This window comes from Mauremys reevesii, linkage group 22, assembly GCF_016161935.1.
Source record: "Mauremys reevesii isolate NIE-2019 linkage group 22, ASM1616193v1, whole genome shotgun sequence".
Classification (NCBI taxonomy): Eukaryota; Metazoa; Chordata; order Testudines; family Geoemydidae; genus Mauremys; species Mauremys reevesii.
The window spans coordinates 8718884-8736180 of record NC_052644.1 but is presented as its reverse complement, the minus strand read 5'-3'; the positions used below and the strand labels follow the sequence as shown (position 1 = coordinate 8736180).

The 17297-nt window shown below is 48.1% G+C and overlaps 1 protein-coding gene across 1 annotated transcript in view; it reads right to left on the bottom strand.

Moving 5' to 3' along the window:
• Positions 1–17297, bottom strand: part of LOC120388133 — a 736578-nt gene that overhangs the window by 370227 nt on the left and 349054 nt on the right. The window contains 3 exon segments of the mRNA XM_039509761.1: positions 10370–10438; positions 14734–15063; positions 16260–16286. Of these exon segments, the coding sequence (XP_039365695.1) occupies positions 10370–10438; positions 14734–15063; positions 16260–16286 (426 nt within the window).

Genomic DNA, 17297 nt, shown 5'->3' with positions numbered 1-17297 from the left:
TATCTCCTTCAGTGACCGTCCTCAGTGTGATCTCGCTCGGAGACTCCTGCATCTAATTAGGGGAATTACTGTAATGTTACGCCTGGTCCAAAGTATTTTTCAAAAAACTCCGGACAGACGGCATAGCACAGACTCAGCACACTGCTGCGTGACGAGCGTAACGGAAAGCCAAAGAATCAAATGGACGCTCATGGAGGGAGGGGGGACTGAGGACGCAAGGTATCCCACAGTTCCTGCTGTCTCTGAAAAGCATTTGCATTCTTGGCTGAGATCCAAATGCTTCTAGGGTAAAACACAGTGTCCGCGGTGGGTCAGGGCATAGCTCGGCAATTTACGCACCCCCCCACCCCCAGAAGTGAAAGGGAAAACAATCCTCTGTTGACGCTTTTACATGTCACCGTATCTTTACTGAATGCTGAAGATAGACGGGATGCTGCAGCACTGAACACCGACATCCTCACTCCCCCCCCGCCATGGGTGGCTGATGGTGCAATATGACTGATATCCATCATCATCATCAGCCTATTGGCACATGGGGCAGTGCAAAAGGACTGGTAACCATGCGTACTAGCATCCATGAGGTCGATCAAGGGCGCCTGGCCCTAATTTTTGCTGGTAGATGGTGCAGTATGGCTGGTAACCGTCCTCATCATATCAACAGGGGGCTGAGCTTCATCAGCCCCCACCCTTCATGTGTAAAGAAAAGATTTAATTGCCCCTGGACTAGCAGCAGGATGCTGGGCTCCTCTCCTCCACACTCCTTAATGTCCTATCTGGACTATCATAGCAACTGGAGGCTGCCTTCCACTCATTTCTCACTAACAAGGCACTGTGTCTTATTCCTGCATTCTTTATTACTTCATCACACAAGTGGGGGGACAATGCTATGGTAGCCCAGGAAGGCTGGGGAAGAATGGAATGAACAGGTGGGGTTGTTGCAGGAGCACCCCCTGTGAATAGCATACAGATCATAATCTATGCAGGATCTGACACAGAGCAGCTGTGCTCTCTGGTTCTCTGATACAGTGGTTCTCTAGTACACTTGCCCATATTCTAGGCAGGACTGATTCTATTTTTACATACAAAAAAGGAGGGATTGACTCAGGGAGTCATTCCCAATTTTGGCTTTTGCGCCCCTGGCTAAGAGCAGCCAGGGGCACTTTTGACAGCAGCAAATGGTGCAGTGCAAAAGGACTGGTAACCATGCCCATCTTATTACCAATTTATGGTATGGTAGATGGTACAGTATGGCTGGTAACCATCTCTGCTATCATGCAAAAGCAAAAGCATGCTGCTGTGTAGCGCTGCTGGACTGCCTCTGTCAGCGGCATCTAGTACACATACGGTGACAGACACAAAAGGCAAAATAGGCTCCATGGTTTCCACGCTGTGGCGTCTGCCAGGACAATCCAGGGAAAACGGGCTTGAAATGATTGTCTGCTGTAGCTTTCCCGGAGGAAGGGATGACTGACGACATTTACCCAGAACCACCCACGAAAATGGTTTTTGCCCCATCAGGCACTGGGATCTCAACCCAGAATTCACAGAGACAGACTAGACTGTGTTCATTGTTCGCAAAAAATTATCTTTGCAAGGAATTCACTCCCTTTTTCACACAGCTTCGACTGTCTCCAGACCTGCCACAGCATCCCCCTCACAGAGGCTGGCAAAGATTAGGTGGCGAAAGAAAAAGACAGGGGACGAGATGTTCGCTGAACTTATGGGGTGCTCCCGAGACGAGGCGGACCAGCAGAGCCAGTGGAGGGAGACCCTCTCTCTGTACCAGTGCTCACACAGCGAACGGGAGGAGAGGTGGCGTGAGGAAGACAAGCAGGCGACTCAAACGCTGCTTGGACTAATGAGGGAGCAAACGGACATGCTCCTGCGCCTTGTGCATGTTCTGCAGGACCTCAGGCAGGAGGACAAAGCCCCCCTTCAGTGTATCTGCAACCGCCCTCCCCCGCCACAAAGTCCCATACCCCCTCACCCAAAATAACCAGAAGGAGGGGCGCCAGAGGCCGTGTAAACTGTCACTGCACCCCAGCAGAGTGCTCAAGTACCCAAAAGCTCTCATAGCCTAAATTTTGAGAAGTCCTTTCCTTCCCGCCTCACCCAAGCCCCCATCCCAGTTTCATCCCCTAACTGTCTAGTTGATAATAAAAAATACTTTTCTGTTAATTACTGTTTCTGTTATGTTCTTTTAGAGGAGACTGTGTTTGAAGGGGGGGGAAGGGGGTTGGTAATTTGATAGGACAATCACCTTTACCAGGGTACAGACATGGGGGCAGGATCAGCAGCAGGTCACACACACACACTGCAGTCAGTACGACCCTCGTCGGTATGGGAGGTGGTTTGCAGGTTCTGTGTGGGTGGGGGGGGTACGTGACTTTGTAGCAGGGGAGGGGGGTTACAGATCTCATGCAACGGTCCCTGTCCTGGACCACAGAGCCCGCAGCAGAGGAATCTGTATCCGTCCTCCCCCGCCAAAAGGCCACATAGCCCCCGCACACAGAGTCCCAAAAAGGAGGGATGGCAGGCTCCGTTGAAACATCCAGTCCGGCACTGCAGACCGCTATGGGAGCAGGAGCCTGTCATTCCTCGAGTTTACAGGTGGTCTTTACATCACTGCACACCCTACCCAGCACAGTCCGTGTCCCAGTCTCAACCCTGTAACGCAAAGTCATCAATAAAGAAAGCTTTGTAAAGTTACAGTGGAACATGTATTTTATTTTTAAATGTGTGTTGGAAGTTGGGGAAGCGGGGTGGGCGGGGTATGTAACTGCAGATGCTAGTCAACAGTAACTTGGTAAAGAAACAGGGGCAGGTTCAGCTTCTCTGTAAAGAAACTGAACAGTCACAGGTCACGCTGCTCACTGCTCGCTGGTACTTGAAGAGTTCCTTGTCGCTGTGCAAGGCGCCTGCACAGAGCTTCACGAGCCAGGGCATTAGCGGGTAGGCTGGGTCCCCGACGATCACTATAGGCACCTGCACATCCCCAAGAGTTATTTTGTGGTCCGGGAAGAAACTACCTTCCTGCAGGCGTCTAAACAGACCAGAGTTCCTGAAAACACACACGTCATGAACTTTCCCTGGCCACCCGACGTTGATGTTGGTAAAACGTCCCCCATGGTCCACCAGTGCTCGCAGCACCATTGAAAAGTAGACCGATTTCTCAGCAGCTGACTGTGGAAGAGGTGGACGATAAGGTGCGAGGAGTTGACAACAGCCATAACTGCAGCGGGCTCCGTGCTTGCAGTGCTGTGGCATCCGCGCTGTCACTGAGCAGAAACGTGCACGAACAGATTGCCCGCAGGTGCTTTCAGGGAGGGAGGGAGGGAGGGAGGGCGTGATTGACGGTTCAATGACGACAGTTACCCAAAACCACCCTCGACACATTTTTTCCCCCAGCATGCATTGGGGGGAAATCCCAGAATTCAAATGGGCAGCGGGGACTGCGGGAACTGTGGGATAGCTTCCCACAGTGCACCGCTTCCAAAGTCGACACTGGCCCCGTTACTGTGGACTCACACAGTCGAACTAGTGTATTTACTGTGGATACACAACTTCGACTTCATAAGGTCGATTCCACAAATTCGAATTAAGTTGATTCGAAATAGTCTTGTACTGTAGACGTACCCAGAGTAACAGGGCAACAAAATGGCAGATGAAATTCAATGCTGATAAATGCAAAGTAATGCACATTGGAAAACAATCTCAACTATACATACTGTGACAGACCCAGGCCAGTGGGGTACAGGAGTCTGGTAGAGGGCAAATATACTGGTCACTGGTGAGTAGTTTTCTGTTCCCTAAGTGACCAAAGCAGGGGCTGCACTAGAGTAATCAGGAACCTGCTAGAACCAATTAAGGCAGCCAGGCTGATTAGAACACCTGCAGCCAATCAAGGCAGGCTAATCATAAGAACATAAGAACATAAGAAAGGCCGTACCGGGTCAGACCAAAGGTCCATCTAGCCCAGTATCTGTCTACCGACAGTGGCCAATGCCAGGGGCCCCTGAGGGAGTGAACATAACAGGCAATGATCAAGTGATCTCTCTCCTGCCATCCATCTCCATCCTCTGATGAACAGAGGCTAGGGACACCATTCTTACCCATCCTGGCTAATAGCCATTTATGGACTTAGCCACCATGAATTTATCCAGTCCCCTTTTAAACATTGTTATAGTCCTAGCCTTCACAACCTCCTCAGGTAAGGAGTTCCACAAGTTGACTGTGTGCTGCGTGAAGAAGAACTTCCTTTTATTTGTTTTAAACCTGCTGCCTATTAATTTCATTTGGTGACCCCTAGTTCTTGTATTATGGGAAGAAGTAAATAACTTTTCCTTATCCACTTTCTCAACATCACTCAAGATTTTATATACCTCTATCATGTCCCCCCTTAGTCTTCTCTTTTCCAAACTGAAGAGTCCTAGCCTCTTTAATCTTTCCTCATATGGGACCCTCTCTAAACCCCTAATCATTTTAGTTGCTCTTTTCTGAACCTTTTCTAGTGCTAGAATATCTTTTTTGAGGTGAGGAGACCACATCTGTACACAGTATTCGAGATGTGAGCGTACCATGGATTTATATAAAGGCAATAATATATTCTCAGTCTTATTCTCTATCCCCTTTTTAATGATACCTAACATCCTGGTTGCTTTTTTGACCGCCTCTGCACACTGCGTGGACATCTTCAGAGAACTATCCACGATAACTCCAAGATCTTTTTCCTGACTCGTTGTAGCTAAATTAGCCCCCATCATGTTGTATGTATAGCTGGGGTTATTTTTTCCAATGTGCATTACTTTACATTTATCCACATTAAATTTCATTTGCCATTTTGTTGCCCAATCACTTAGTTTTGTGAGATCTTTTTAAAGTTCTTCACAATCTGCTTTGGTCTTAACTATCTTGAGTAGTTTAGTATCATCTGCAAACTTTGCCACCTCACTGTTTACCTCTTTCTCCAGATCATTTATGAATAAATTGAATAAGATTGGTCCTAGGACTGACCCTTGGGGAACACCACTAGTTACCCCTCTCTATTCTGAGAATTTACCATTAATTCCTACCCTTTGTTCCCTGTCCTTTAACCAGTTCTCAATCCATGAAAGCACTTTTCCTTTTATCCCATGACAACTTAATTTACGTAAGAGCCTTTGGTGAGGGACCTTGTCAAAGGCTTTCTGGAAATCTAAGTACACTATGTCCACCGGATCCCCCTTGTCCACATGTTTGTTGACCCCTTCAAAGAACTCTAATAGATTAGTAAGACACGATTTCCCTTTACAGAAACAATGTTGAATATTGGTCAAGAGTTTATGTTTTTCTATGTGTCAGGGCGCCTGGGTTTAAAAAGGAGCTCACTCCACTCAGGGAAGGGTGAGTGTGTGTGACGAGCTGGGAGCAAGAGGTGCAAGGAGCTGAGAGTGAAAGGGTGTGCTGCTGGAGGACTAAGGAGTACAAGTGTTATCAGACACCAGGAGGAAGGTCCTGTGGTGAGGATAAAGAAGGTGTTTGGAGGAGGCCATGGGGAAGTAGCCCAGGGGGTTGTAGCTGTCATGCAGCTGGTGCAGGAGGCACTATAGACAGCTGCAATCCACAGGACCCTGGGCTGGGACCCGGAGTAGAGGGCGGGCTGGGGTTCCCCCCAAACCTCCCAACTCCTGATCAGACACAGGAGGAGTTGACCCAGACTGTGGGGAAGATCACTGAGGTGAGCAAATCTGCCAAATAAGCGCAGGACCCACCAATATAGAGGAGGAACTTTATCACGATACAAAATGATGGAGTATGAATTAGCTATTCAACACTCAAGAAAGATCTTGGAATCATTGTGGATAGTTTTCTGAAAACATCCAATCAACGTGCAGTGACAGCGAAAAAAGCAAAGGGAATGTTGGGAATCATTAAGAAAGGGATAGATAATAAGACAGAAAATATCATATTGCCTGTATATAAATCCATGGTACGTGCACACCTTGAATACAGTGTGCAGATCTAGTCACCCCATCCCCAAAAAAATATAGTGGAATTTGAAAGGGTACAGAGATGGGCAACTAAAAGTATTAGGGGTATGAAACAGGAGGAGAGATTAAAATGACTGAGAATTTTCAGCTTAGAACAGAGATGACTAAGGGGGGGATATGATAGACATCTATAAAATCTTGACTGGTGTAAAGAAAGTGAATAAGGAAATGTTATTTAATCCTTAACTTAACACAAGAACTAGCAGTCACCCAATGAAATTAATAGGCAGCAGCTTTTAAAAAAACAAGAGGAAGTATTTCTTCACACAACATACAATCAACCCGTGGAACTTTTTGCCAGGGGATGCTGTGAAGACCAAAACTATAACAGGATTTTAAAAAGAACTAGATAAATTCCTGGAGAATAGTTCCATCAGTGGCTATTAGCCAGGATGGGGAGGGATAGAACACCATGCTCTGAGTGTCCCTCTCCAAACCCCTAATCATTTTAGTTGTCCTTTTCTGAACCTTTTCTATTGCCAGTATAATTTTTTTGAGGTGAGGAGACCATATCTGTAAGCAGTATTCGAGATGTGGGCGTACCATGGATTTATATAAAGGCAATAATATAGTCTCAGTCTTATTCTCTATCCCCTTTTTAATGATTCCTAACATCCTGTTTGCTTTTTTGACCGCCTCTGCACACTGCGTGGCCATCTTCAGAGAACTATCCACGATGACGCCAAAATCGTTTTCCTGACTCGCTGTAGCTAAATTAGCCCCCATCATATTGTATGTATAGTTGGGGTTATTTTTTCCAATGTGCATTACTTTACATTTATCCACATTCAATTTCATTTGCCATTTTGTTGCCCAATCATTTAGTTTTGTGAGATCTTTTTCAAGTTCTTCACAGTCTGCTTTGGTCTTAACTATCTTGAGCAGTTTCGTGTCATCTGCAAACTTTGCCACCTCAATGTTTACCCCTTTTTCCAGATCATTTATGAATAAATTGAATAGGATTGGTCCTAGGACTGGCCCTTGGGGAACACCACTAGTTACCCCCTCTCCATTCTGAGAAATTACCATTAATTCCTATCCTTTGTTCCCTGTCTTTTAATCAGTTCTCAGTCTATGAAAGGACCTTCCCTTTTATCCTATGACAACTTAATTTACATAACAGCCTTTGGTGAGGGACCTTGTCATAGGCTTTCTGGAAATCTAAGTACACTGCATCCACTGGATCCCCCTTGTCCACATGTTTCTTGACCCCTTCAAAGAACTCTAATAGATTAGTAAGATACGATTTCCCTTTACAGAAACCAGGTTGACTATTGCTCAACAGTTTGTTTTGAGTTTATCAATTAATTCCAAAACCTCCTCTAGTGACACTTCAATCTGTGACAGTTCCTCAGATTTGTCACCTACAAAAGCCAGCTCAGGTTTGGGAATCTCCCTAACATCCTCAGCCGTGAAGTCTGAAGCAAAGAATCCATTTAGATTCTCCGCAATGACTTTATCGTCTTGAAGTGCTCCTTTTGTATCTCGATCGTCAAGGGGCTCCACTGGTTGTTTAGCAGGCTTCCTGCTTCTGATTTACTTAAAAAACATTTTGTTATTATCTTTGAAGTTTTTGGATAGTCGTTCTTCAAACTCCTCTTTGGCTTTTCTTATTACACTCTTGCACTTACTTTGGCAGTCTTTATGCTCCTTTCTATGACTCGCTAGGATTTGACTTCCAATTTTTAAAGGAAGTCTTTTTATCTCTCACTGCTTCTTTTACAGGGTTCTTAAGCCACGGTGGCTCCTTTTTAGTTCTTTTACTGTGTTTCTTAATTTGGGGTATACACTGAAGTTGGGCCTCTATTATGGTGTCTTTAATAAGCGCCCATGCAGCTTCCAGGGATTTCACTTTAGTCACTGTACCATTTAACTTTTGTTTAACTAACCCCCTCATTTTTGCATAGTTCCCCCTTATGAAATTAAATGCCACAGTGCCATCTCAACTGCTGTTGAGATGTTCTTCCTACAGGGATGTTGAATGCTATTGTATTATGGTCACTATTTCCAAGCGGTCCTGCTATAGTTACCTCTTGGACCAGCTCCTGAGCTCCACTCACGATTAAATCTAGTGTTGCCTCTCCCCTTGTGGGTTCCCATACCAGCTGCTCTATGAAGCAGTCATTAAAAGTATTGAGAAATTTTATCTCTGCATTTTGTCCTGAAGTGAAATGTCCCCAGTCAATATGGGGATAATTGAAATCCCCCACTATGAATGAGTTCTTAATTTTCATAGCCTCTCTAATTTCCCTTAGCATTTCATCACCACTATCACTGTCCTGGTCAGGTGGTCGATAATAGATCCCTAATGTTATATTCTTATTAGAGCATGAAATTTCTATCCATAGAGATTCTATGGAACATGTGGATTCACTTAAGATTTTTACTTCATTTCATTCTACATTTTCTTTCACATATAGTGCCACAGCCACCCCTGCATGACCTGTTCTGTCCTTCCGAAATATTTTGTACCCCGGAATGATTGTGTCCCATTGATTGCTCTCAGTCCACCAGGTTTCTGTGATGCCTATTATATCAATGTCCTCCTTTATCACAAGGCACTCTAGTTCACCCATCTTATTATTTAGACTTCTAGCATTTGTGTACAACCACTTTAAAAACTTGTCACTGTTTATTTGCCTGCCCTTTTCTGATGTGCCAGATTCTTTTTTATGTGACTGTTTATCATCTGATCTGGCCCTTACATTATACTCTTCCATCCTCTGCTCCTGACTATAACCTGGAGATTCTCTGTCATCAGACTCTCCCCTAAGAGAAGTCTGTGTCTGAGCCACATGCTCCTCTGCAGCAGTCGGCTTTCCCCCATCTCCTAGTTTAAAAACTGCTCTACAATCTTTGTAATGTTTAGAGCCAGCAGTCTGGTTCCACTTTGGTTTAGGTGGAGCCCATCTCTCCTGTATAGGTTCCCCCCATCCCAAAAGTTTCCCCAGTTCCTAATAAATGTAAACCCCTCCTCTCTACATCATCATCTCATCCACCCATTGAGACTCTGAAGCTCTGCCTGCCTACCTGGCCCTGCGCATGGAACTGGTGGCATTTCTCAGAATGCCACCATAGAGGTCCTGGATTTCAGTCTCTTCCCTAGCAGCCTACATTTGGCCTCCAGGACATCTCTCCTACCCTTCCCTATGTCATGGGTACCTACATGTACCACGACCAACAGCTCCTCCCCAGCACTACACATAAGTCTGTCTAGATGCCTCGAGAGTTCCGCAACCTTCGCACCCAGGCAGGCAAGTCACTATACAGTTCTCCCGGTCATCACAAACCCAGCTATCTACGTTTCTAATGATCGAATCTCCCATTACTAACACCTGCCTTTTCCTAGCAACTGGAGTTCCCTCCCCTGGAGTGGCAACCTCAGTGTGAGAGGTAACCCCAGCACCATCTGGAAGGAGGGTCCCAACCAGGGGCAGCTCTAGGATTTGCGTTGCCCCAAGCACAGCGGCACGCCGCAGGGGGCGCTGTGGCGGTCGCCGGTCCCACGGCTCCGGTGGACCTCCTGCAGATGTGCCTGCGGAGGGTCCGCTTCTCCCACGGCGCCGGTGGACCTCCCACATGCACGCCTGCGGATGCTCCACCGAAGCCGCGGGACCAGCGGACCCTCCGCAGGCATGCCTGCGGGAGGTCCACCGGAGCCTCCTGCCGCTCTCCCGCGGCACACCGCCCCAAGCGCGCGCTTGGTGCGCTGGGGTCTGGAGCCGGCCCTGGTCCCAACTATGGGAAAGTTTCCCTCTGCTCCCATTGACTGCTCTGCTTCCCTGGGCCTTTCATCCTCCTCAACAGAGCAGGGGCTGTCTGACTGGATTTGGGACAATTCTACAGTGTCCCTGAAAGCCTCATCAACATACCTCTCTGCCTCTCTTAGCTTCTCCAGTTCCGCCACCCTGGCCTCCAAAGGCCGTACGTGGTCTCTGAGGGCCAGGAGATCCTTGCACCGACTGCACAGGACAGGTAATCATACATGCTACACCCAGTGCAATAAACTGGATAGCCCCATTCCCTTCCCACTCCCCTTCCCAGCTCCCTTGCAAAACTCCCTGTTAGCAGCCCTTGTTCACAAAGCTCCCTGGTTGCTTTTGTGTGGCCTTATAAAGCCCTGGCCTGTGTGAATGCCCCACCCACTGATTAAGGCTCAGCCAATTACCAGAGGCTTCTAGCTTTCAGACATTCCTTTGAAGCTCACAGCCTCCAACTGCCAGCCACAGCGCACGGTCCTTCAAACAACCAACCAATCAAACAGACTGACAAACACAAGCTCAGCAAACAGCAAGTAACCCCCAACCACAAGCAAACATGCACTACAGACAGTCACTTACCCCAAGGATGCTGTGTTTGCTCCTCCGTCACCTGGAGAACTCCCTTGAGAAACTCCTCGTTAGCAGCCCCTGTTCGCAAAAAAAAGAAAAAAACAAGCTCAAATGCTGAGTTCGTGGAGTATGTACATAAGCTATACTAAAGACAAACCCACAGTAACCATCTCCAGTTTGTGAGGGACCCCATAGAGCCAGTCTCTAGGAAACAGATAGCTGCATGGAGGTTAAGTCCATTAATGACTATTAGCCAGGATGGGTAAGGAATGGAGTCCCTAGCCTCTGTCAGAGGGTGGAGATGGATGGCAGGAGAGAAATCACTTGATCATTACGGTTGTAAATTCAATCCCTGAGGGGGTCATTTGGGGATTGGTCCTCCTTTGAGCAGGGAATTGGACTAGATGAAATGCCAATATATAGAGCTTTCCGGTTGGTGAAGTGCTGGAAAAAACAGCTTTTACTGAATTTTGGATTACAAATATTTGCACTGTAAAAATGGTAAAAGAAATAGTATTTTGCAATTCACCTCATAAAAGTACTGCAGTGCAATCTCTTTATTGTGAAAGTGCAATTGACAAATGTAGAATTTTTTTGTTACATAATTGCACTCAAAAAAAAAACAACCAATGGAAAACTTAGAGCCTACACATCCTCTCAGTCTTGCTTCTTGTTCAGCCAATCGCTCAGACAAACAAGTTGGTTACATTTACGGGAGATAACTCTGCCTGCTTCTTATTTGCAGTGTCACCCGAAAGTGAGAAGAGGCGTTTGCATGGCACTTTTGTAGGTGGCAATGCAAGGTATTTACGTGCCACATATGCTAAACATTCACATGCTCCTTCATGCTTTGGCCACCATTCCAGATGATGTACTAACATATTCACGATGCTTGTTAAAAAAGCAAGGTGTTAATGTAATATGTGACTGACATTCTTAGGAGAGAATGCTGTATCTCCTGCTATGTATTTTACCTGCATTCTGCCATATCTTTCCTGTTACAGTAGCATCGGATGATGACTCTGCAAATGTTGCTCATTTTAAGAACACCTTCACTGCAGATTTGACAAAATGCAAAGAAGGTACCTGTGACACTCTGTAACTCGGGGGAGCACCCCCATGTTCATCCTTATAAAAGGACTGTGTGGTTTCCAATGTAAAGTTTGTCATGTTGGGTGTTTTCGGAAGCCTCATGATGCACCGAGGATTGTTGTTATAGTGATGTTATAGTAATTGTTGTTGTAGTAATGTTATTCTCATGTTATAGGTTATAATTTCATGTATATAGCTACGAGGCTGAAAATGTATCCTCATGGCTTAAAATAAGCCCAGGCAAAAACTCTCTAAGAGCAGAGGGGCAGTTCACACCTCATCAAGGCATGCATGGGACAAACCCAGCCCAGCCTCACAGGAACAAAGGACACTGGCCTAGGCAGCAACAAAAGGATGTGTTGCACTCTCCAGTGAGTCACCCCCCTTCCTTTGGTCAGTTTGGGACTGCGACGAGGTAATGCTCAGCTAACTCTGAAGGTGGGGGAGGGCAGAGCCAAGAGGGAAGAAAGAACATGATAAAAGAGAGAGATGTTTGCCAGGCTCTTCCTTTCTCTTCCACCTACATCTACACACACCACCACCAGCAAGCGACTGAAGCGCTGATCACAGGGGAGAGCCTGGCTCAAGAGCAACCAGCCAGTCTGTGGTGAGAAGCATCTAAGTTTGTAAGGGCATTGAAAGTGTCCAGATCAGCTTAGAATGGGTTTTTCGTTTATTTCATTTGACCAAATCTGACTTGTTTTGCTTTGACTTATAATCACTAAAATCTATCTTTATAGTTAATAAATTGGTTTGTTTATTATACCTGAAGCAGTGTGTTTGGTTTGAAGCGTGTCAGAGATTCCCCTTGGGATAAGAGGCCTGGTAGATATCAATTTCTTTGTTAAATTGACACACTCATATAAGGTCCCAGTGTCCAGTGCACGTAACTGGACAATGCAAGATGGAGGTTCCTAGGGTTGTGTCTGGGACCGGAGATATTGGCTAGTGTCATTCGGTTGCACAATCCAAGGAGCAGCTTCCATGCCAGCGGCTGTGCAGTTATTATTTGTAAATCATTCTACATTTGTAAGTTCAACTTTCCAGATAAAGAGCTGGCACAACAGTACTTGTATGAGGTGAATTGAAAATACTATTTCTTGTATTTCTTTTTTACAGTGCAAATATTTGTAATAAAAAATAAATATAAAGTGAGCAATGTACACTTTGTATTCTGAATTGTAATTGAAAGCAATGTATTTCAAAATGTAGAAAACATCCCAAAAATTGAAATAAATTGTATTCTATTATTGTGTAAAGGGGTGATTACTTGTGCAATTAATCATAAATAATTTTTATCTCACAATTAATCATAATTTTTTTAATAACTTGACAGCCCTACTCCCCACCACTACCATGCAGCCACCTGTGGGGTGGAACAGAGTAGATGAGAGACAGAGCACAGAAACTTATGGGCTCTGTAATAAAAAATTAATAATAATTGGAGATATACCAATCTCCTAGAACTGAAAGGAATCTTGAAAGGTCATTGAGTCCAGCCCCCTGCATTCACTAGCAGAACCAATTTTTGCCCCAGATCTCTAAGTGGCTCCTTTAAGGATTGAATTCACAACCCTGGGTTTAGCAGGCCAATGCTCAAACTACTGAGCTATCCCTCCCCCCAAAAGGGAAGGGAGTGTAGAAGAGGAAGTGAGGAAGAACCTGTCTCTAGTCACAGTAGTTGGGCATATTACAGGTTCAGGGGTAATTAGCTGAGATGTAGATCACCCGGAGTGACGGGGAAAAGAATCCCACACTTCATAAAGGGATCCCTCAGTGGCTGCAGGAACCATTCAACCCCAAATCCCACAAATGGGATCTCCGGTTACCCAGCACCCCATTGTGCTGTAGTGGGGCAGAGGTATCAGAGCGATCAGCGATAGGGAGGGTCTCTCACGTACTGCTCCCTGCAGCACAGATCCTAAGTACTGTGCTGAGGCACTGCGGACAGCTCTGACTGTGAGGGGAGATCACCCCCAAAAGAGCCCCCATCCTGCTCCCTGCAGCACAGGCCTGTACAACTGCATGGGAGAAGTGGGGTCAGAACTGACACCATGAGAAGAGTGACACTTACTGTGACCCCGAACCAGCTCCCTGCAGTACACATCCTTAGCACCATACTGGGGTGCTCCCCAGGTCCCATTCTGCCGCAGAGGAGTCTGCCCACAGATAACTAGATGCCAACTGCAGAGGGCATAGGGATGCCTAGAGTTATATGGCAATCCCCTGGGTGAGATATATGCACAATAGCTCAACAAACGTGGCATGTGAGGTCTCTACCAAGAGCCAGAAGTCCGCTGGTCGACCTAATGGGAACAAGATGTTTGTATCGGACATAGTTGATGAGAGATGTAAAATGTAGAATATGATGCTCAGAGGTGTTGAAGTGAAGCTTATCACCTGCGCCATGGCAATCCCTTCGGCTGAGCCAATCAGCACATAGAACAAAGCACAGCCGTGGAGACAGGCTATATTCACTGTCTGGGCCCAGTCGGGGCCTGAGAATTTGCAAAGACAAAGGCCAGGCTCTAGTCAGCGTGGTATGATTTTATGGGCCATGGAACCGTTTCTTTCCAACCCGTCTCCTTGCTACCCCTTGAATCGCTACACCTTGTGAAATCACTTGTCCTTGGTGTGAATATGAAGGAATTTAGGGCTGTGTGTTGATCGGGGCAGAGATGGGAGGTGCAACGGGTCACCGTGAGACCTTGTTCCTTTGGGAGCAGAAGATCTGTGACTGCTGTGAATGGTCAGCGAGACAGGGACTGGATGCTACAAAGGGACTCTCGGTGGGCCGAAGGGTGAAGTGTCCCTATTGCCAATCTGGAGAGAGGTCACCCTTCACCCCACAAGGCCTTGTGTGGCCTGTGGCCAAGGGAGTTGGGGAGCTGACCCCCAGCAAGCACAGACAAGGCTTCCTCATTGGAGGGGCCCATGGCACCGCATTAGGGCATTAGGGCCAGCACAACTGCAAAGGGAGAAAGCCCCCTACTGACTCACCCCTACCTGCACCACGGTCCCCCTTTGGGGACAGCACTGACATCAAGAGGAAAGTGTGAGCGTCCTCTACTGATCCCCGACACCTCTCCCTTCAGCACAGGGCAATTAGGGTCAGCACAGACTGAGCGGAGAGGGGTCTCTACGGGACCCGCCAAATTGCTCTCTGAAGCATAGGCCCCAAACACCGAGCTGGGGTCAGTACTGGCTGTGAGAGGACAACGCCCCGTAATGTGCTTCCCAGCCTGCTCCCTGAAACAGGCAGAGTGGTAGATGAAGGTTACCTGAGCACACAACACCGGCATCTTCTCCGTGGTTACAGTTATTGTCTCCCCAAGGCCGAGCCCTGCAACTGGAGAGGGCAACTTCTGTCCCTGTGCAGGTGATGTCATCCAGCCAGATAGGGTCAGATCCTCGCCCAAATCGAGCCCCTCCTGGGGCTGATAACGCCGTCCCACAGCCCAGCTGCCTGCACACGACTCCAGCATCAGTTATGTCCCAGTCGTCATCACACACGGTTCCCCACACCAGGTCGTACAGCACCTCGACTCTCCCAGCACAGCGACTCGAACCATTCACCAGTCGGAGATGAGCCACTTCTGAGATGCCTGAGTCTGCAAACACCCAAGGGAATAAACACTCAGGGATGGTGCTTGTTCCGTATAGTTTGCTCTGGCTGCCATTCAGTCCCAGCGTGGCAGACTGGTTGGTTCAGGTAGGCTGGGAATGGGACACTGCGGGGTTCCTCTCTGGAGGTCACCAGTTCTGATCCAGCCCCAGGTATTGGGGAATAGCTGACTCGTGGGATGGAGAATGGGACACAGGGTCTTTCTCTCCAGGGGATGCTGGCTCTGGTACAGTCTGTGTGAGGGGGATGACCTGATGCAGTACATTGGGGGAAGGATACCTGGGGCTGCTTCCCCGGAGGGCACCATTTACCATTTCGATCCAGCTCAGCCCAGTGACTGGTGTGGGGGGAACAGGCACTTGGGCATTCACGTCTGGGGCCCTGGGTCCAAGCTGGTAGTGAGTGGAAGTCACAGCCATTGCAGCTCTCTGATGCCCAAAATGTGAAATGAGCTGCTGGGGGTTATCCCCCTCCATGATAGGACAGGTGGGTGCAGGCCAGGCCAGCCCTCAGTCTGAGCAGCTCCCAGCCACGGGGCAAATGGGAAAAACTGGTCAGGAGACTGAACTGCCCTTTGACCCTGCCTGGGCTCCCTCCCCGTCTGCACCCCGATGACCGTGCCTGACCAGAGCCAACAGCAGCAGCCTCACGGGGCTGTAGTTCTGCTTCCCAAAGACTCCCCCGGGGCTGACTCAGCTCCTCTATATTCCACAGTGTCCAGACAGACAGGGCCACTCATATGCTGAACTGAGCACCCTCCTGTAGTGACGTCACCATGGCAGCCCATCTCCTGGTACCCCACCCCCACCTCTCACAGGCCCAGGTAGCATCATGGCCCCCAGTATCAGTACACAGCACCTCCATTTGCCCTGTGCAGGGGTGGGGCCACTCACCAGCCACAGCCAGAGCTGAGATGATACAAGTCTAACAATAACTAAAGACAAAATATCCGTTGGGGCAGATCCTATCCCAGGGTAAATTTGGGGTCACCTCAGACTGACACAGCTCTAACAGCCACTGCCAGGATTTGAACCCAGGTCTCCAGTCCTAAATTTTAATGACTAGATTAAATAATCTTAATTTATCCCAACCTCACCCCAATTTATGAGAGAGCTGCACCCTGCAGCATGCACCGCACACATACAGACAGACTCCACACCCTCTGCCTATGTTTGTATTTACCTGTCATGGGGAATCCTGTCATGGAAGCTGGAAGAAAGCAAAGAGATGAGGTAAGTGTTTGTCTCTATGGCTGGACACCTTGGGAATCTCCAAACATTGGCTGAAGTAAGCCGTGGCCTGAGTGAGCTCTCACCTGCCATTTCTTGATGCACTGAGAGAAAAGACTCAGCTGCATATTGTATTTCAGTGACCTATCTACTGCCTCTCAAGGAGGTGGACTGACCCTCCTGCCTCTCCTGTCAGCGTCAGTCACATCTACACAGAAGTGCTATAGCTGCACAGCTGCCACTGTGCCACTGTAATGTTTCCAGTACAGAAGAGCCCTAAGTAGCCGGGAAAACACAAGTCCTGGTGGGCGATGTCAGAACCAGTGTAACCCCTTTGGGGTTTAGAGAGCATGGCCCCTTTAAATCTTTTTCCCAGGCGGGAGGGGGAGAGTAAGAAAAAAGGACGGAAACTCCAGGGGGCAAGGGTGGAGCTCCAGGGAGAGAGGGAGAGGCAGCACGGCTGGCCCTGGAGAAGGGAGCAGGAGAACCTGCCTGAGGCCTGAGGAGGACAGGCCCGATCGGGGACAGCCCAGGACAGGAGCCAGGAGCAGCCCTGTGCCAGGGAAGAATCGCCCGAGAAGGACAGGCCAGAGCTGGACCCAGTATCACGGCTGCCCAGAGCTGCGTGGGGTGTGAGTACTGGGGCTTGTGACTCTGCATTGGGAACAAGGAGGGAGGCTGCTAGCTAGTTAAGTGGGGAGATGGTCGCTCTGTGGGGCTTTGCACAGAGCGGCAGAAGAGGGCACCGGAGGGGTTTGCTGGGGAGAGTTCACTGGTGCCGAAGACGACCAGGAGCACCCAAGACTCACCACCGGACTGGAACTTTGCTCAGGCCTCCTGAACTCTGTGTGCAGATACATTGCTCAGTGTCTGCAGAGCAGACTCCATCTTGGCCACGAGGGTGCTAAAGTTACACTTGGTGGCCCGTACGGGGAATTTGCAGTACACACACATATACCCACACCCCTGCGTTGTGCACCCTGGGCTCTTC